Source organism: Pongo pygmaeus, chromosome 12 (genome assembly GCF_028885625.2).
Source record: "Pongo pygmaeus isolate AG05252 chromosome 12, NHGRI_mPonPyg2-v2.0_pri, whole genome shotgun sequence".
Lineage (NCBI taxonomy): Eukaryota > Metazoa > Chordata > Mammalia > Primates > Hominidae > Pongo > Pongo pygmaeus.
Window position 1 is genome coordinate 68,164,286 of NC_072385.2, and position 20,512 is coordinate 68,184,797.

Here is a 20,512-nt window from a genome sequence, read left to right on the forward strand (position 1 = left end):
AAGCCCCCAAGTAATTCCCTGTTGCAAGGAGGAGTCTCATGTTGACTTCAGAGGTCCAGGCAGAACCTGTTGAATTGCAGAGTTCCCATTTGCTAGAGGATATTACACAGTGGGATCTCTCTGCTCAGGGACCGGGGCTGAGGGCTTCTGTCATCAGCCAGTGGAGCGGCCCTGCACTGAGGCACCTCCCTGCTTTTGCCACATTTTGCCCACCCTGCTGTGTGTCATGTACTGAACCTCTGCTGGAATAATTGCCATAGGTGTCAACATGTATTAAGGGCCTGCTGTATGAAGGTACTATGCAAAGTGCCTTTTGCCATGTGCAGCTAACTAGCATAACAAACCCCAAGTTGCCCCAGAGGAGATACTCTTGTTTCCCTGTTTTGCAGATAGAGAAACTGCAGGTTAGAAAGATGAAATAAGTTGGCCAAGCTAGAAATTGGTGGGCAGGGAACACAACTTGGGCTGTGCTGCTTTAGGGCCGCCGAGTGTTTAACTATTAAGGTGTCATTCTGCACTGCCTAGACCAGCCCATGTATGTTACCATTCCATTCTGCATGAGCATTTGTCTATTATCAAAACATCTGCTCCTGCAGGCTGGGACACAACACCAAGGGAGGGTTAAATTCTGGGTTGCCAAACCAGCTGAGCTTCGAGTTGAGCACTGAGCGCCTCTGAGCTTTGCTGGGCTAACTTGGTGAGGTTTGGAAATGAGCAAAGGGGTAAGAAAGAGCCATGTGTCTGGAGTCAGACTGCCTATTTGGTTTGACCTCTCAATGGCTTCATAGGTTGGGCTACTCCTTCTCTGGGCAGCAGTTTCCCCAGCTCTAAAATGGGGATCCTTAGAGCACCTACCTCAGAGAACTGCAATGAGAATTAAAGAGGACACATAAAGGCAAAGTGTACTTGGCACGTCCATGTCATTAATATCATTAATGCCATTTAATGTTCTTTGATGGGGCATAATCCTATATAACATGTAATAGAAGATATAATCATGTGGCTTGAATTTTTTGTTGTTTTAAGGCAAACACATCAGAGCATGTACCTTTGCATCTGAACACATACATTTGTATTTGAATGTTGTATCTTTCAAAGCCATGACCTCACCTCAGGAGACTCCTCTCTCAACTTGATCTCACAGCCATTTGCTGGAAACATTTTCAGAAGCCTTTGTGGAACTCTTTTCAGAAGAAAAAAAGAGAGAAAGTGGGGGCCATACTTGGCACTAGTAAGTATTTATCTTGTAAAGGTAGATTTTTAAGTTTATTAGAGCTAAGTTTGGTAAATAAGTCCAGAACAAGCTTTGATCCACTGAAATGTAAAAAATGTTGCTTAATTAACAGTAAGGATGGAATTTTTTTTAATGGCTGACTCATTCATGATTGACTAGCCTCGAAGGCAGTTCCAGAAGAAAGGTTCCAGGCAGCTTTTGATTTCTGACAGCATCTCTGGAACACCAGTAGAGTCTCCTGGGGCAAAAGCTTTAATGACAGGGGTTTGGGGATGAGTACGCAGCCTTGACTAAGATCTATAAGGTTGAGTCTAGAGAGTAAAAATTTGTATTATTTACACCTACGGTATTAAGTGACAGTGGCACCTGAGTTGACCTTGTCTTTGGGGCTTGCATAGCTACGAATGGGGCCAGTAACAGAGAAGGTTCTCTGCATCCAAGGAGTAGAGTCCAAAACCTGACTTTTGACCTAAGTTGACTTGCACACCAGGTCTCTCTATACCTTATGATATACAGAATTCAAACCTGAATATGTGAGTGCAGGTCAAGGGAAGGACCCTCAGGTTGGTATCCTCAGCAAGGACTTTAGAGTTGGGTGTGTGAGAAGCACTCGGCCTCCTTGTATAGTGCCACGGACAGAGCAGCCAGGGCAGCTGGAAAGCAACACCCAGCTGGGGTGGGTGGAGGAAGAATGCATGTCCCCATGGAACACGATAAAGCAAAGTTCAAGGCTCATGATGACTAATAGGTTCATCTAGGAGGATGGGTGAGCAAGCAACCTTTGTATTATTTCCTACAGGTTGAAATGAGAGATGCCATGTTCATTCTATCCTAAAGTATCTCTTAGAGGACATTGCTATGGAGAAAGTGTAGTGCCTTGGAGTTTGGCTGGGTCAGATTCCATCCCTGCTCTCTATTGCAGTGTTGACTCAAGCATAGTAACTAAGGTTTCATGAGCCTCATTACGCTCATCTGTAAAATGGAAACATGATTACACTTCAGGGTTGTCATAGGAGGGAAGGTCATAGGTGTTACACAGATGAGGGGACTCAACAGAGCAAGTGTTCCACCTCTCCCAGGCTCTGAGAATGACACCAGAATCTATCTTTTTGCCACAAGAAAGTAGGCAGAGGCTCATCGTTGCTCGTCAGAGTATGTATGCCACCTGCCACAGGAAAATGGCCCCAGTCTCTTTGTGAGGAGAGGCTTGCACTCCTAAGAGAATTCTACTTCCTCTTTGCTTGAATAAGACCAGCTGTTAGGGCCCCAGTACTCAACAGCTATGACAAATTTCACTGCTTAAGACCCCTCAGCCTCTTAAAACAGGAGTTTTTTCTGTAGCTAACATAAGCTGCTCTCAGCAAGATGCACATTAGCACTTAATGCTCAGGTGGGTGAGGGGGAACAGTCAATGGAACACTTGGTGTATCCACTGCAATCCTGATATTGGTAAAAAGTCACTTCTCATCTGGCTTTAAAGTAGGTCCAGCTTCTCATTTTAACCTGTTTGCCAAGTCCCTAGTTTTTACTATAGCTCTTGTGTCATCTTTGATTGCACCAGTAATGTAGGGATGCTCAGCCTGGACCCCAGACTTGGGGGCCCTAGAGAGACAGATAATCAGGCCAAGGGGGTCCCAGGAAAGGCTTGAGCAGAGAGCATCCAGCTGCCCCTGTCCTTTCTCACTCGCTTACCCTTGATGTCTTCCTGAACTAGTATGTTAGGTTCTCAGAGTACTAACTCTTAAACTTCATTGTACATTAGAATTACTGGGGAACTTTTTAAAATCCAGAAATTCAGGCTATACCCCAAACAATTAAATTAGGCATGAATTAAAACAACAAAAATAAACCTCCCAGGTGATTCCACATTTGAGAACCAATGTGTTAGTTGATGGAATGAAAAATCGAGTGCAGTTACTTACTGGGTTGACTTTTGTGCGGTCACCAACTCTTATCATCTGAGGATCACACAGGACAGAAGTGTCACCCCTGTGGGGCCACACTGCTATTCTGGTCGCTAGTGAGGTCTCAGTGGCATATAGCCATTATAACAGCTCTTTTTCCTTTTTACCATGAAACATTGACAGAGATAGAGTAGTATATGCCGCCACCCCATGTACTCATCACCCAGCTGTCATTCATGTCTCCTCCGCCCCACCACACACACTTTTTCTTGTATGGAGGGGGTGGACTGCAGTATTTTAAAGCAAATCCCTGACATATAATTTCATCTATAGATACTTCAGTATGTATTTCTGAGAGATAAGGACTTTAAAACAAGAACCACAATACCATGATCACACCTAAGAAAATTAACAGTAGTTCTTTAATCTCATCTAATACAAAATCCATGTTCTGTTTTCTCCAATTTGTCTGAAAAATACTTTTATACATTTGGTTTATTCCAATTAAAGCCCAAAAAAGTGTTACTCATTTTTAGTAGTTTGACTTTAACCCCAGGGTAATTAAACTGTCATTGTGTACACAGGTAATGATGCATATGCACTTCTGAAAAGAGGTGTAAATGGAATTTGGCTCAGCTGATGTTTACTGGATGGGCTCTCTCCTCCTTCCTTCCTTAGCCCTTCTGGTGGGATCTTGACATGTTACAGAGGAAATGCTAATTGAAGCCCCAGCCACAACCACTTCTGTGCTCTGCTTCTGCCTGAAGGCATGTTCCCTTTGGTAAACTTAGAATAGAACCTTCAGGATGCCTGTGGAAAGAGAGTATGAGTCAGCTCCGTGGATAGCCTAGAATTTCCTGCCCTTTTGCTGGAGGCTGTGTCTGAGAAGCGCTGGGACTGCCTCCCGGGCTCCTCTTTGGTCTCTGCTGAGGACCGCGGCTTTGACAGTTACTTAGGGAGTTGCCCAGGACTTGTGCCTGTGTTCTGATGGAAGGACCAGCCAACACCCACACGGCCTTGCTTTCCTTGGTGTGCAGATGGCTCTGTGCAGGCTTATCTCCATCTGGGCATCTGGGTTCAGGTCAGACGATGACCAGGAAAGGAGGGGGTGAGTTTCTGCCCTCTGAGGTAACACCTACCACCTCATCAGTCATTGCTTTGCCACAGTGTTCCCCCTCTACGAGATCGAACGCTGTTAGAATTTCTTAGAGTCAGATGCTGCAGCTTGAATGGGTGATGAGGCTTTGGGGGGTCGGCAAGAGGAGGATAAGGATGGAGAATGGGCAGCCTAAATAATCAAACTGTATCACTCCTTCCACAAATACCAATCCAGTGCTACCACGTATGCATCATTCATTATCCTGACCCAACAAATCTAAATTTTGTTTTATTTTTCTGTAGCTTTTTTCTTCTTTAGAATGGCTTTGTCTTGATTTCAGATGGGTTTGCAGTTGCAAGATTTTCTTCCGTCTTTGTATCATGGTCAGATGGTTACAGAGCAGTAAACAAGCATCTTAATATGTAAAGGCAACTCTAATATAAGGTTATTTGTCACAGGGTTATTTTTAACAGCAAAAAGTTTGGAAAACACTAAATGTTCATTAATAAGAAACTAGTTAAATAAATCATGGTACATCCTTATAGTGGAATATTGTGCAGATATAAAAAGGAAATGAATTAGTTGTGTTTCAATATGGAAAGATTGTGGCCAGGCGTGGTGGCCCACGCCTGTAATCTCAGCACTTTGGGAGGCTGAGGCAGGCGGATCACGAGGTCAGGAGATCGAGACCATCCTGGCTAACACGGTGAAATCCCGTCTCTACTAAAAATACAAAAAATTAGCCAGGCGTGGTGGCAGGCGCCTGTAGTCCCAGCTACTCGGGAGGCTGAGGCAGGAGAATGGCGTGAACCCGGGAGGCGGAGCTTGCAGTGAGCCGAGATTGCGCCACTGCACTCCAGACTGGGCAACAGAGTGAGACTCCATCTCAAAAAAAAAATATGGAAAGATTGTGAAGAGATAAACAGCAAGGTCTAGAACGTGAATAACGTGCTTGCTACCTTTTTTGTGAGATGAGGTTGGGAGAGAATACATATTTATATTTGCATAAACCCTAGAAGGATATACAAAGCAACCTTTAAGAAATGGGTACCACTGGCATGTTGGGTAGGAGAAGGAATGGGGCAGATGGAATGGTGGGAGTACACCTTTGTATTTTGATTTATGAATCAAATCAATGTGTTACCTATACAGAACAATTAATAAAATTAAAAAGAAAAATGCATCTATTTTTACATTGTACAGATAAATTAATGGCTTCATTATGTCCCAGTTAATCTGTTTTGTAAGCTTCTGGCCACTGCTTATCCACATTTAAACAGTCCAGAATCTGCTCTGAAACGGACCCATGTAGCCAGCCCATGGAATGCCGTGCCCTGTTCTTCCCATGATGCTTTCCTCAAGAACAGATTATAAATACATGGTTGGCTCCTGGAGCCCATGGGCGTTTCCCCTTCTTCACCCTGAAATATAAACTGAGCTGACAGCCTCTAAAGTTTAACTGTAGGGAACAGGGAAGGCAGGTGCCTATGTCCCACAGCATAGTGGGCTGCTGTCTTCTGTCTCCGGAGGAGGTGTGGTGGGAGGATAGGGAGCAAGGGCATGGCCTCCTCTCCCACCCCAGTCTCTCAGTGCACTCTTGCTTACCTGTTGGCATTCTGTGCACCATATTGTCTGTATGTTTGTGTTTATTTCCAGCTTGTCGTGAGTGGTAGCAAAATCTCTCTCAGCTGAACTGGTCCCACCCTGGTAGCTTTGGAATGTTCAAATGTTAAGACTTGCTCTTCACACTCGGCACATTCTTAGCATTGGGGGCAATTCCTCCAGGGCTCATGGGAAACAGACAAATGAAATCCATGGAACTCCTTTCTCCATCTTGAGTGGAGAGGCAGAGAAGATCTTTGGGGAGACTTGAAACAAAGAACCGTGAGAATGAACCTTGTTTAAAAGTGTTCTGAAAAATGAAATTCAAGGACACTTGGGATCTGTTCTCGGCTCTGCCACAAATGTACCTTTTCTATTTTATTCCGGTTTGTGCATTACTATTAGGTTTTTACCTACAAAATAGGTAGATCCCACATTGATTGTCCATTTCCCCTACAGTTTCGTCTTAGCCAGCTGACACTTACTTTAATGAAACTTGAGAGCTGTCCTTTTAATGGCAGCTAAATGAAGAGTGGGTAAGCCCTCCTCCTTTGGCCCTTTTCTTCCTTGAATGAGGACTACCGTGAGTACTGTTCTGAGGATGAGTGCTGGTCAGTTGAGATTTGATCAGGGACTCGTTATCTCTCCTACAGATCTCTGTCCCTTTTGAATAGAGCTGTACACACAGTGGAAATCACATGTGGTCACAGCTACCTGAGACCGGCATACAAGCCTTCGCCTCTTCCTCCGGTGCTGGGAAGAGTTAATGTTCCTGTGATAGAGTGCCAGTTGAAGTCATTGGCTACCATTTAAGAGCCATGTTGACAAATGAGTATGTGCTGCAACTTTAAATGCTCGAGGCACATCAGGGGTGGCAAGGCACGTGGACAGGGGCCCCCAAATCTCAGCCAACTCCAGGGTATGTGTTCTTCAGAGGAAGGGCCTCTACTCTCTAAATGTTCTCAGGCTCTTGCTGAGTGTGCGTTGTTCAATTGGGAAGGGTAACTGTGCACCTATGAGACTCCCCTGTAAAACACTCATCTGCCAGACACAGCAAGCTTCTTTTCTTGGTGAGGTGCTTTGGATACCTGCTTCTCTCCCCTCTCCCAGCAAGCTGTATTAGGCTCACTCTTGGGGATACCTGAGAGGAGGAGATACTAGAAACAAGTTGGGTGCTTTCCACACATGCCTCCCCTATGCAGAATGCAGGTAAGCCATGGGCAGGAAGTTGGGCCCCAAGTCAGTCGTCTGTAAGCTTTATCTGATAGTTTCCCATCTATTAACCAGTGAGCCCTGACTCACCTTCACTGGCCTATTTTTAAAATTTCTGATAGAGCTAAAATGTTTGTGGCAGAGCCAGAAAGAATTTTCAAGTATTTAGTAACTTTGGCTGCCCTGCTGGTGATTTATTTAACCTGCCACCTGAGAATTCTCATCCAGGTAAATATCCTAGATGTGATCATCTACTTTTCTTATTCTGGAATCATGAGAAACCACAAAGTTAACTGTGACAGAATTTTGGGATTGGTTTTAGTTAGGTACCTAATTCTTAGTAAGGAACAATGAGTTTAGAATCTGAATTTAGAATCTTAGTAATGAACAGTGAATTTAGAATTTAGAACAATGAATTTAGACCAGGCCCAGTTCTGGCTCCTGCAATTAAATTTGTACAAGGAACTTGATCAACAGCTGTAATTTTCTTTTCCATCAAGTGTGCTTGGTCTGGACCTAGGTATTTCTGAAGTCCAGTTTAGAATTCCAGGCAGCTCTTCTAGTTCTGTAGTTAATGTCTAAGGTTCATAAGGTGTGAACCCCATAAATTATTTATTTGCCCCTCTGGGAAGCTGAGCGAAAGCAGAAGAAAATAAAATCTTGCTAAGCCCTGTGCACAATCTCTTTTGTTTTTATCAGGAATGAATAAATAGAAAAACAGGGGAATGTTATTTTCCAGTAATTTTTTAAATGGATCTCAGTGGCGAAAAGTACGTTAAGTTAGCAAACGTGCCTCACATACTGTGGATGCCTGTAAGACTCTTACATTCCTCTGCCTGGATGTATTTCAGGTGAATGTTTTTCTTTGCATTTGCTAAATTTTCTGTAGTGAATTTATCACTTTGTAATGAAGAAAAAATACACATCACAGAAGTTTGCTATTGTCATTTCCTCCCCTCATGTAATCCTTATCTCTACCCCCTGTAGAAGCCAATGAAAGATAATCTGTGTTTGTTGAATGAATGAAGAAACCCAGTCTACCGTGGGTTTACCATGTGCCAAATGCGGCGCTACAAAAGGAAAAATGAAAAAGAAAAGACCTAGAGAATCTCAAGTCCAGTGGCAAAGATGACATGCAAGTCATAACAAAATGCTGTAATTGTGGCACCAGTTGCCATGAAGACAGAAGAGGTTGTGCTATAGACTCTGTCTCCCCATCTTGGGTCTTTGTTTGGGATAAAAGTCCAGTGTAATTCTAAAACTCAGTGTTTGCATATTATATAACCATAGCTAATATTGACATTAGCTGCTGCTGTTGACTAATGTTTGTTTGTAAGGAAAAGTGAGTTCTAGCTTTGGGGTAAGATCCACATCCTTTTGGACTGGTGTGTGAGTTTGGTGTGGTCTCTTAGATCCAGCATCAGGGACATAGCTTTCCTCCCAATCCATTGGTCTTGATCCACCAACAGTGCCCAGCTTTCTTTCCACTCCTCTCTTCTTTATGGGGTGCTTGTATTATTAGGCAGTTTTCTCATTTCGCTATGTTGCAGCTTCAAGTACTAAACTAGTTTAAACCCTGCATTTTCTAGACAAGGAATTTGAAGCACAAAGAAGTTAAGTGACTCTACCTCAGGTTGTATAACTAGTGGCAAAGCCAGGCCAAAGCTACTGCATCTCAATAGAATAAACTTGCAAGATTTCTAACTCCATTAATTATGGGCTGTTTACCTAGGAGAATGATTAAAAAGTATTGTTGAAAGTTCTTAGAAGACATTTCCATGTCCACAGCTGTATAGGCATCTGACAAACAGCTTCCATGTGAAAGGTTTACTTAGCTAGGAAGCTGTCTTGGATAAGTTTTTTGTGGCCAGCATCAAGGTGAGTAATAGATTTCTCCACTTAAGACTATTCTTAGAATTATACAGAGCAGCTTCAGGTCTAATTCTGGCTTAGAGGTAGGGAAACAGCAGAATGGGTTGAGTTGGCCTGAGTGGCAGATTTGGGTCTAGCATGCTTAGTCCGGTTAATGATCCTCTTGGTGCAAGTGCACCTTAAGGAATAGGTCATTCAACTTTAAGCTGATCTCAAGCTCAGACCTCATTGTTCAGCCTGTCAAGTGCTAAATACATTAAATGGTCACTCCTTAACTACGTTTATCTCATTTCCAGGACTTGAGTTAACCCAATCCCTTGAACTTCAAATTCCACCTCTAGATCTAGACTTGGTCTGTTTGCAACCAGGTCTGAAGCCAGGCCTTGTCCTGGTTGGTCCTCAACACTCTTTTGCCAGGCTTGAAGGGGAAACTGGTCTCCTCTCATAGACACTTGGCCTCACATCAGCCACATAATCAGCACCCTGAATGCCGCAACCATTCCCTTTTCATTGCTAATCAAGCCCCCGGCTCTTCCCATACTTTCCCAGAGTGACTTTCCCATATTTCTAATGTATTTTGGATTCTTCCTCTCTCGTCAGTCCTGCTGCATTTGTGTAACATACTGTGCAGGAGAAACTCAGACTATCTAGACAAAGCCTGCCAACTAATCCAGCCCCTATTTTCCCTCCACACAGTCCAGGAACAGAATTTATGGGTGTGATAATAGAACCCTATGGAGCACCCCACACAGAGTGGGCTTTGGGAGAATGTGAGTTCCCTTTGCCTTTGCCTAAAGAAATCTGGGCTGAAACCACAGTCCTAGCTCTGAAAGATCCTTACATTATAGAGCCTTTTTTTTTTTTTTTTCTTTTTTGAGACAGAGTCTTGCTCTGTCTTCCAGGCAGGAGTGCAGTGGTGCGATCTCTGTTCACTGCAACCTCTGCTTCCCGGGCTCAAACGATTCTCCTGCCTCAGCCTCCCAAGTAGCTGGGATTACAGGTGTCCACCACACCCGGATAATTTTTGTATTTTTAGTAGAGATGGACTTTCACCATGTTAGCCAAGCTGGTTTCAAACTCCTGAACTCAAATGATCTGCCTGCCCTGGCCTCCCAAAGTGCTGGGATTACCGGCGTGAGCCACCACGCCCGGTTGAGCCTCCTACTTTTTTTTTTCAATCTACTTGGCATAATAGCCCATATGCATTTCATCTGCTAGAGCCAGGTCTTCTGGCTCTGGCCAAGCTGAACATCCCCAAATTAACCCTGAGCTTTGGAGAGAGCTTTATTTTACCCCCCTGCCAGCCCGTTACACTTTAAGAAACATAGCTGAAAACTGACTTAGCTTCAAGTAAGATTTGTCACTGTGTGTACTGAAGGCCCAGCTCTACTAGGTAACAATAGAAATCATCTGCCTCCCCTGCCTCCTTGACCGGCCCTCATCATTCTCGTCGGTATTTAACATAGGCATTTCTCTATTGGATTGACTTCTCAAAGATGTTGATATTTTCCAGTAAGGCAGCAAGTGACCACCAGAAAGACACTGAGTATAACTAAGTACACCCCAGTTTAATCTGTTCAAACAGCTGGCTGAGATTTCTTTTTTCAAGAGAACATAACTAAAGGCAGTTAGAATGGTTTCTTTTGTGCAAATTTCCCCTCCCAGAGACCAGTCCCAGGAGTTCCTTCACCTGCATTATCCATTAACGCTGTGGATTCATTTCCCCCAAATAAACAAGTTTTCCTGCCAAAGAAAATATGCAGTATGATTGGATGCAGGGATATGTCTTGGGACCTGATTTTGAGGCATGTTCTTCATTTTTCTGGGTTGGCCCTCATTCTCCTTACTGAGCTCTTACGGGCAGCGACCGTGTGGCTGTAACCCTCATTTCTGAAGGCCCTCACTGCCTTGTTAATCCTGTGTGTGGCTATTCAGCCCCCTTGAAAGCATCCTTCATTTCTGTTTGCTTAGTTTCCTGCCTGCCTCTTCCAGATCATCTTTCACCTCTTGCTTCAACCTCTGGGGACATGTGTGGTTTCTACATAATGCACAAATGTGACTTGGGGGGAGGGGAGGATGGCTGTGGACTCATACACTTCAGCTGGAGTCACTGGACTCTGAAATAGGGGAGGTCCTTCCTGAGTGGGCTGGTCAGGAAAGAGGGGAGGGAAATGGAAAGACCAACAGGCAACCTCAGGCACTGTAGATTTCCCCTCCTACCACAAGACAGAAAGCTGTATATGTGTTTTGCATTATAAGGAAAGTGTGAACTACAGCTCCTGTGGACCAAATCACCATAAATAACACTCTTGTATCTGATTCTAAATTGGGACATTGAGGAGAATACGGGACCAGCAACCAACATTTCTATAGGAAAAAGATCTGGTTCTTTATTCACCCAAATGTTGATCACCAGGGGTCAACGAACTTTCTCTATGAAAGTTAGATGGTAAATATTTTCAGCTTTGGGGACCGTATGGTTTCTGTCACAGCTGCTCAGGCCTGCCTTTGTAGCTCTCAAGCAGCCATAGACAGCATATAAACACTCGAATGTGTGGCTTGCCATAATTTGCCCACCTCTGAGAGAGTCTAAATTCATAAAATTTACTAATATCATTGTCATTGTTGTTCATATAAATTGATGAGTGTTCTATATGTGGCCAGGCTCTATGCTAAGTACTTGTTGCTAATGGTCGCATTTATACCATTCAAAACAATTCTGTAAGATTATTAATAGTATTGTACCCATTTTACAGGTAAGGAAGCAGAGGCTTAGAGAAGTTAAATAACATTAAGTGTGGGCAAGGCTGAATTTTGAACCAAGAAAATTTCACTCCAAACTCATTCTTTATACCACTACACAATACAGTCAGCCTACAGTACCTGCATCATTGATATCTGCATTTGCTTTTAGATCCTGACATTAGCCAGTATTTGGACTTAAGTTGTATACATATATAGCTAAAGTTTTGCTGTATAGTTAGAGCTAATTTTGCTTCTCACCTGCCAAGGATCAGTGCTAGGAAATGAATACATGAAGTCCTGGAGAGCTCAGAGGCAGAAGACATATATGTCCAGGCTGGTTTCCAGGTTCTAAGACCCTGTGCTCTGAAAATAGTGAGGTGGAGCCAGGCCTGCAGCAAGCTATACTACTCCTTGGAATGGCCTCACCCAGGCCCAGCACTGGCATGAGCTGCCAAGCCATTGCACACAGGTGCGGGCTCCTCAAGCTGCTGGTGGCACAGACCACACTAGTATGGTCAGGAGAGACTAGAAATTGCATAATTACGTTTTTTTCTAAATAGTGGTGTCATTAGCATGCAAGTCGACCAAACAGAAATGTCTGTTAAAGACGGCAGGAACCATGTTTTGATGCCTTTGTTGTTACAACGAGTAAAATGTGTTCTGAAGAAAACTTAGAGTAAAAGTAAAAGATCAGGGGAAAAGTATCGCATATGCTATCACCACCAAAGTTCTTTCTTCAGGCTCATTGGGATGGTAGTGGGGGTTGGGGGTGGGGATTCTGTGGTCAAATAAGTTTGGAAAGTGCAAGCCTAGAAAAACTTGAACAATATTCTCAAGGATATAGTATGATGTTTTCCCAAAATGTGTGTGTGTGTGTATATGTGTATGTATGTGTCTCCCCTTATAAAAATGTTTATAAGGAATATCCTTTGAGAAATCCAAACCCAGAGGCATTTCCCAGTGTCAACACTTTGGTAAATTTCTTTATGGTCCAAGATTTTTCAAATGGGTGGGCATGTCAGCAACAGTAACTGTGGTGATTATTAAATACTTAAAAAATCCTTTTTTTTTTTTGAGACATGGTCTTTTGCTCCATCACCCAGGCTGGAGTGCAGTGGCGCAAACATAGCTTACTGCAGCTTCAGCCTCCCAGGTTCAGGCTATCCTCCTGCCTCAGCTTTCTGTGTAGCTGGGACCACAGGCATGCACCACCATGCCCAGCTACTTTTTGTATTTTTTGTAGAGACAGGGTCTCACTTTGTTGCCCAGGCTGGTCTCCAGCCTCAAGCAGTCCTCCAACCTCAGCCTGCAAAAGTGTTGGGATTATGGGCATGAGCCACTGCACCCAATAATCTCTTTTTTTATTTTTTAGGAATAGGGGTTATATATATTCATTCCTGTGTGTTTGTGAATGTTTAAGTTTATTTTGAAACAGTTCGTAATTACAGAAATGTTGCAAGAACAGTATGAAGGACTCCCCTATTCTCATTTCCCCATTTGTTAGCATTTTACTATCTTTGCCTTATTCTCATTGTTTGTGCGTGTATGCACACATTATTATTGCTATTATTTTTGTATTTTTCATTACTGAAATCTGAATTATAAAATTCTTCAATGAACTGTGAACTTATTTCTCTAAAATACTATAGAAACTCAAATTAGACTAGAAGTTTATTAATTTCCCCCATTTCCACCTGTTGCATTAAGGTAAATTATGCTTTTCAAATGTGTGAAAGGTTATAAAATTTCAAGGAAACATTTTGATAAGGCGGCAGCCTGCAGTCCTCATGAGGAAAGAATTGTCAAAGCCAAGGAAGTCTTCAGTTCAGGCCCACGCACAATCCTAATCAGTCTGGATTAGGGAGGTTGTAATTTGACGTTGGATGGGACTGTCCCAACCATTTGGAGCCAGTTTGAAGTCCTATATGACAGGGTCCTTTAAGAATTAGAATCAGCTGTTTGCTGAGGTGGGAACCTCAGCCTGAAACGTGCTTCCATTTTTAGGTTTCAGGACTAAGGGGGCCATTCAGGAGCTCTGGGCTTTAGTGACCCCTCTATTTTGTTTCCTGTGGTGACTTGTCATGTTTTCACAGCGCATCAATGTGGATAGTTTTTAAAGTGACAGCCAGTTTCAACAGTGGTTTTATTTCACATACATTGGAGCTTCCATATCTGGATTTTTTTTTTTTGTCAGCCACTAAATCAAAGCTCTTCCTCCTCCAGATGGTTTAAGACACCCAATTTGAACATTAAGTGAGTCAAGCAAACCCTGTGCCACATTACCAAAGGACCTGCTGGTTTAAGAGACTATGGATGTGACTTACATAACCTCTCATGGAGCATTTCCAAAACCTTATAAGGAAGCTGGATATAGTCACCTCTCCTTCATAACGTTAACACTGAGCCACGAAGCCAGGGCTTGTGTCCTCAGAGAATGCATAAGGAAACGATCACCAGATCGCCCTGGGAGGAGAAGGCACTAGGCATTTGTTCAGGAGGTTGATGCAATACTCACAACAGCCGCAGGATACATGTATCATACCTCCCAGCTGGAAGGCAGAAACAACTTCAAGTTCAGCTCCCACACCCACAGGGCCGCACTGTGTAAATGGTTCCCTCCACTCACATGTGTGGTAGCTCTATACCTAACTAGAAAAGTGCCTTGTTTAGGTATAAATTAGATTGTAGGGACTGAAAAAAATTTTTTTTTAATTTTTAAAAACATTTTATTATGAAAATTTTCAAAGATACTTCAAAGAAGAGAAATAGCCTGCATATACGCACTACACAGATGCAACCATTTATCAAGATTTTGCCACATTTCTTTACCCCCCCTTGTTTATTTATTTTTTGCTAAAATATTCACAACAAACCCCAGATATCATATCATTTTACCCCTAACATACTTCAACATGCCTCTCTAAAAAAGTAGACATCTTATAAACACAATGCCACTATCCCACCTATAAAATTAATCCAGGACCAAAATTTTGATGTGTACTTTTTACATAGCTTCTGCAGCTGGGTAACCTCACAGCACAAGAATCAACAAGTCCATGCCTACATGAATTCAGCTGATAACTTTAAAGAGAGGGATCCTTGCTCTCAACTTTGGACGAAATTCTTTGGTTTGGGGCTGGGGGCAGGTGAAGAATTTGCACTTGTGGTTCTCCAGAATGTAATCTCTGGTACTGAACTGTGCCGTTTGCTTCCTGGGCATTTCATCCTCTCATCAATGATTGATAATCATAACTTACAGGAATTTTTTAAACAATATTTTAATTGGAAAACGCATCTGTCAGCTGTCAGGCTTCCAGTTTCCACTTTTGAGAAGCAGGATGTTGAATGTGAGTAATGACACAACAGGCCTATAAAATGCGGACTAACCCTCGGATGACTCATCTGGTACAATGCAGTATATTTGTCAAGGAGACTGAATCATATATGGGGGAAACCACTTCTCAGGCAGCCAGCTGGTTCTCAGGTCAGCAAGAGACGATCCATTTTTATCGGAAGCTTTATAGTAGCAATAATGCTAATACCCAGCACTCGGGCTCCACAATGTAGAGGAAATGGCATCGCCTGGCAGGTACGTGGTTACTGTTTATATGAACTTTATTTTTTCATTGTTCTCTTATGCTTAACCTTTCTGGTGCCTGCTTTTAGCATTTTTTTAAAGGAGAAAATTTATCCTAGTTGTAGAGGACCACAGTGTGTATGTGTTTGTATTTGTGTGTGCCCACGTGCAAGGACAGATAGGTAACCTCTGGTCTGTTGATAGACACAGAGCTCTTAGCCTCTCATCCCTCTTTCTTAAAACAAATTTCTCCTTAGATATTCTGATAGAAATGTTTTGTTGTTGTTGTTGTTGTTGTTTATTAAGTCCTGAATCTAAAAGATGCTGCCAAGGAAACAGCTTGCAGAGATGGTATACCTCTTGGGTGGGTAGTGTAGAGCTTTAAAAAAAATGAATAAGCAGAGGTGAGCTGAAGGAGGTGGTCTAACAATTACTATTGTGTTACGTTGGATTTCTTTCAGTACTGTGCTTTTTTCCTACCCCCAAGATGCGTGACTTAATGCAAGAAAGCTTTATTCCCCTACGGAGTGAATAGGGTGGGTTTTTTGTTTGTTTGTTTGTTTGTTTTTATAAATCACAATTTGCTCATACTAAATTCATGCATTAACTTTTTCTAGGTGGGAGAAAGGGTAGTGGGGATTTGGTGGCAACATTTAATTATAGCGTTCACATGATCTGAAGGATCATTCTGCATAATTGGGAGGCTGTGTCTGCCTGTCTGACCCTCTCTCTTTCTTCACCCACTAAATTTAAACAATGTCTGACTAGTTAAAGCACATATCTTATTTATTTGAGTGTATTAAACATTCCTATGTGTGTTGACAGTCTATTCAGTGTCTCCTCATATTTTAAAAAAATAGTTTGTGAGTCTTGCTTGTTAGGGACAGATGCTATAGTTAGTTTATAGCAGTACTATTTATGCTTTCCTGGTCTGTCTGTCCAGAATGGCTAGGTCAGGACCTATAACACAACTGCCCACAAATTTGCCTAAGATTTAGCATTTGTGGAACAGCCCAGTGTATAGCAGTAAATCCTGTTATCACTCAGAGAGCATTAAACAGATCTGGGGTTACCAAGCTGGAAAAATAGGCAATCTTTGTTTCTCTTCCCCTTTCTTATAAAGCCCATAATAATGACTTGTTTTCCTTGAAGTGTATGAATTTTAAGCTGTCAGTAAATGCATTCAATTTACTTACTTAACTACATTCAGAAATTCCTATAATTTGGAAAGCCAGCATGAAGGGAGTTTGTTTCTGTTTGTTTTATAGATTAAGGGGTATACTTTTTATAGAATGGCCAATTTGTTTTTAGAGACAAGACCATCTCTAAATTTCATTAATTTTGCATTCTATAAATGAAAGCCACCTGTTATGCTGTAACGTGCTAATTATGGTAGAGGACAATAATGAGGAAGAACAGTATTTGAAATATGTGGGGGTTTTGCTAAGAATTTTCCTGCCCACATCTGTAGTGCTTATTTTTATGTGTGTATACATGCATATATAGTACACATTTAATAATAGCACTTGGTGACATTAAAAAATACTTCAGATTCAAAGTGAGGGACATTTTTTATTAACAACATTTTTTTAAGTTGTGAAAGAAAGGCTACTTTAAAAGTGTTAGCTTGAACTAAGACCCATATTTTGCCATCTTATAGTAAACAAGGTTTTTTCTTATAGTTTTGGTGAATGCCACACTCAACTTAAGGTTCACTTTATCAAATTCATTAGAAAAATATACATTAATTTTGTTTTATTTTAAAGACAGAATAGCTAATTTCCTGTGCTTTCATGGAAACATTAGGTTTCATGGTAGCATTTTTTTTTTCCCTTGAGGCCTATGGTAAATTATTATAGTCAGGGATTAAAAAAAACATTTATTTTAAAGTTCTTGATTTAGTGACACTTTCTGTGACAATGTCTTGTTTTTCTGTGATTTGTATAGTTGGGACTCGCTCAGGTCCTGTCCACATTCTTTCCAGAGCACCATATTCTGTTAGCTTTGGTTATAGTACACAGAGGGGTATACTGACCATTGAAACAGGACAGTGATAATCACTCCTAGGGTTGTGGCTGCCACGCCTCAGAGGCCCCTTTGCTGTTAAGCACTGTGAGCCATCAGTCCAAAGGAACCACGTGGTTTTTAGATGCCTTCTTTCCCTTTTGAGGGAAAAGGAATACAGAGCCATGGCCAGTTCCAAAGGTCTCATATCATTCAACTTGGAAGCAATCAATAGATATTGAGTGAGACGCTGCCTATGTTCAGAGCAATGTGCTGGGGAGAGTTACATTTAAAAGTGCTTCAGATCTCAGCCCAGTCCGGTTCTTCTCTTAATTCCCGCCCTAGTGGGGATTCATTGTTATTGGAGATAAATTCCTCCCTGGATTTTCTTTTATTCATAGATTTACTGGAGTCTACAATCCAGAGCCACTCATTGCTATTGTGTATAAGCAGCTTTGAGCTATTCCTTTTTGGTTCTTCAAAACCTAACTCTGCTTGGATGGAAATCAAGAAAGAACTGCTCTACTCAAAAATCCATTTGATAGTTTTGGTGGCCATGTCTTCTGAGCCAAGTAGAGTGACATAACCTTGGAAAAAGGATTTTTGTTTTTCCTTTTTCTTGGGGAGAGTGAGAGTCAGGGAGAGCATTTGAATCCTGAAAGGTTAAGAGTGTCCCAGATATTTTAGTGCAACAGTTTTTCCCAATCTTTGCTGGCTTGCAGATTTTTAGCACTTACTAAAATTATATTCTAAAGACTCAAAGCTATTATGAATTCAATAAACATTTTATAAAAACAGGTTTATGTAAAATTAGTATAGATCACCTACCAACATTTAAACATCCTTATTTGTATTTAGAGGGAGACCTGTTTGTTACAGAGTCTGCAGTCTGTCCTTGCTGTCCGGATGTGTGGTTTATGGATGCGTGGTCATGATGATCACTGCCTCAGGAGGCTTGGCCTGTCTATCGCCTGCTATCCATTGCTCACTGTCTGCTGTGATATTGTCCTCCCCACATCTGTAGTTTATGGTCATCCTGCCATACTGAGTGGGATTAATAACACTTGTAGGTAAATCTTATATCATTATCTAGAAATAGCAACATTCCTGTGTAGCTCAGAAAAGCCAGAGACAAGTGTGGATCAGCCTTCTAACGACATAAACTCCTAAATGTATAAATGGGATGAATGATCACCCTCTTATCAAACCAGCATGGACTTCTGTGAACCCTGAACATTCTTCCGGGCATGTGTTTGCTGACAGCTTGTTGCGTCAACTGCACCTGGATTGTCTTGAGCTATATGTGGCATAGTTGTGGAAACCATGCGCATTCCCAGTTGGAATTTTTTTTTTTTTTTTTTTTTTTTTTTGAGACGGAGTTTTGCTCTTATTGCCCAGGGTGGAGTGCAGTGGCACAATCTCTCAGCTCACTGCAACCTACGCCTCCCAAGTTCAAGTGATTCTCCTGCCTCAGCCTCTGAGTAGCTGAGATTACAGGCATGTGCTACCACATCTGGCTAATTTTGTATTTTTAGTAGAGACGGGTTTTCTCCACGTTGGTCAGGCTGGTCTCAAACCTTTCAAAAAAAAAAAAAAAAAAAAAAAAACATGATTACCATAGAGAAAGCAAGTGCTGCAGAAGCAGGCTGGCCTGCTCGCCCGCCTCGGCCTCCCAGAGTGCTGGGTTTACAGGCATGAGCCACAGCACCCGGCCTCCCTTTTTTTTCCTTTTCTTTTCTTTTCTTTCTTTTTTTTTTTTTTTAATGGAGTTTCACTCTTGTTGCCCAGGCTGGAGTGCAATGGCACGATCTTGGCTCACTGCAACCTCCACCTCCCTGGTTCAAGCGATTCTCCTGCCTCAGCCTCCCAAGTAGCTAGGATTACAGACATGCACCACCATGCCTGGCTAATTTTGAATTTTTGGTAGAGATGGGGTTTCACCATGATGGCCAGGCTGGTCTCGAACCCCTGACCTCAGGTTATCCACCCACCTTGGCCTCCCAACCCAGTTGGATTCTTATTTGCCAAGGTTTCTTCATAACAGGTGATGGCCAGGCGCGGTGGGTCACGCCTGTAATCCCAGCACTTTGGGAGGCCGAGGTAGGTGGATCACGAGGTCAGGAGATCGAGACCATCCTGGCTAACACAGTGAAATCCCATCTCTACTAAAAATACAAAACAATTAGCTGGGCATGGTGTCGGGCGCCTGTAGTCGCAGCTACTGGGGAGGCTGAGGCAGGAGAATGGCGTGAACCCGGGAGGCGGAGCTTGCAGTGAGCCCAGATCGCGCCACTGCACTCCAGCCTGGGCGACAGACCGAGACTCCATCTCAAAACAAACAAACAAACAAAAAAAAAAAAACAGATGATGACCATAGAGAAAGCAAGTGCTACAGAAGCAGGCTGGCACTTCAGCCCTCTTAGAAAGAGCTTTTGGCTTGGGATGAGAGTGATACCTTCTTTGCTGCACATCTGAGAGCAGCTCAGTTAGCTGCATCATCTTCATAGAGTTCAGTGTATAAGTACAGCAAGATTACTATCTCTTCCTGATTTCAATCGAAGAGATGACTTCATTCATTCATTTGTAAAGATTCTTCAGATTGGAGATGTCCAAGCTAGATTTGGCTTTTGTTGTTGTTGTTTTCTTTTAAACACATGTTCCCTGTACCCATCCAGTGGAGGAGATGGGTTGCCTGTTGTTGCCCTGGCCCTGTGGGGCTCTGCTGTTTGACTGGGCCTCTTGAATTCCATTAAATGAAGCACAGACAGCATGTGTCATAAAGGCTGCTTGGGAAGGGTGAAGAGCAAAATTAGTGTCTGTGGGTGGGCATGTGTTCTCATCACGTCGCCAGAGAACTGCAATGTGCAAAATCTGGCTGGAACCTGTTCCAAAGAAAAATAAAACAGCCCCTTTTTCCCTGCTTTGAGTAATATTAAAAAACATCACTTAACCCCCCATGTAGAAGAAATGGAACTGTCAGGAAATTCTTGTGATTGTGTGTGTTTAATAATCTGTGTGTTTAATCTTTACAACTGAGGTTAGAATAGAAGAGATGAAAAGGGACTAATCATGAAAAATATTTTGGTGTATTCTGTTGCTGGTGTTGTAGACATTGTAAGTGTTCTATTAGAGTAGAACTGCCTAAGGATTAGAGGAATTTGTCAGAGCTAACAATTCAGGGAAAACCTATTTTGTTTAACTTTCTTCTGTTCTTCTTTGAAATGATTTTGTAAGAAAAGCCATTTTTGTCTCAGTAAAACCAG

General features: G+C 42.3%; 1 protein-coding gene across 4 annotated transcripts in view; it reads left to right on the forward strand.

Moving 5' to 3' along the window:
* Positions 1-20,512, forward strand: part of SPRED2 (sprouty related EVH1 domain containing 2) — a 120,448-nt gene that overhangs the window by 51,101 nt on the left and 48,835 nt on the right. The window contains exon 3 of one of the 4 annotated variants that reach the window (XM_063648654.1): positions 1,099-1,231. The exons of 1 other annotated variant lie outside the window; for it this stretch is intronic. Coding sequence is in view for 1 of the 3 variants with exons in the window: in XM_054475951.2 (XP_054331926.1) it covers positions 15,241-15,257 (17 nt within the window). In the remaining 2 variants the exon portion in view is untranslated. Of the gene's footprint in view, positions 1-1,098; positions 1,232-15,068; positions 15,258-20,512 lie in introns of those variants that run through there. 2 more of the 4 variants (XM_063648655.1, XM_054475951.2) reach the window with 2 other exon arrangements.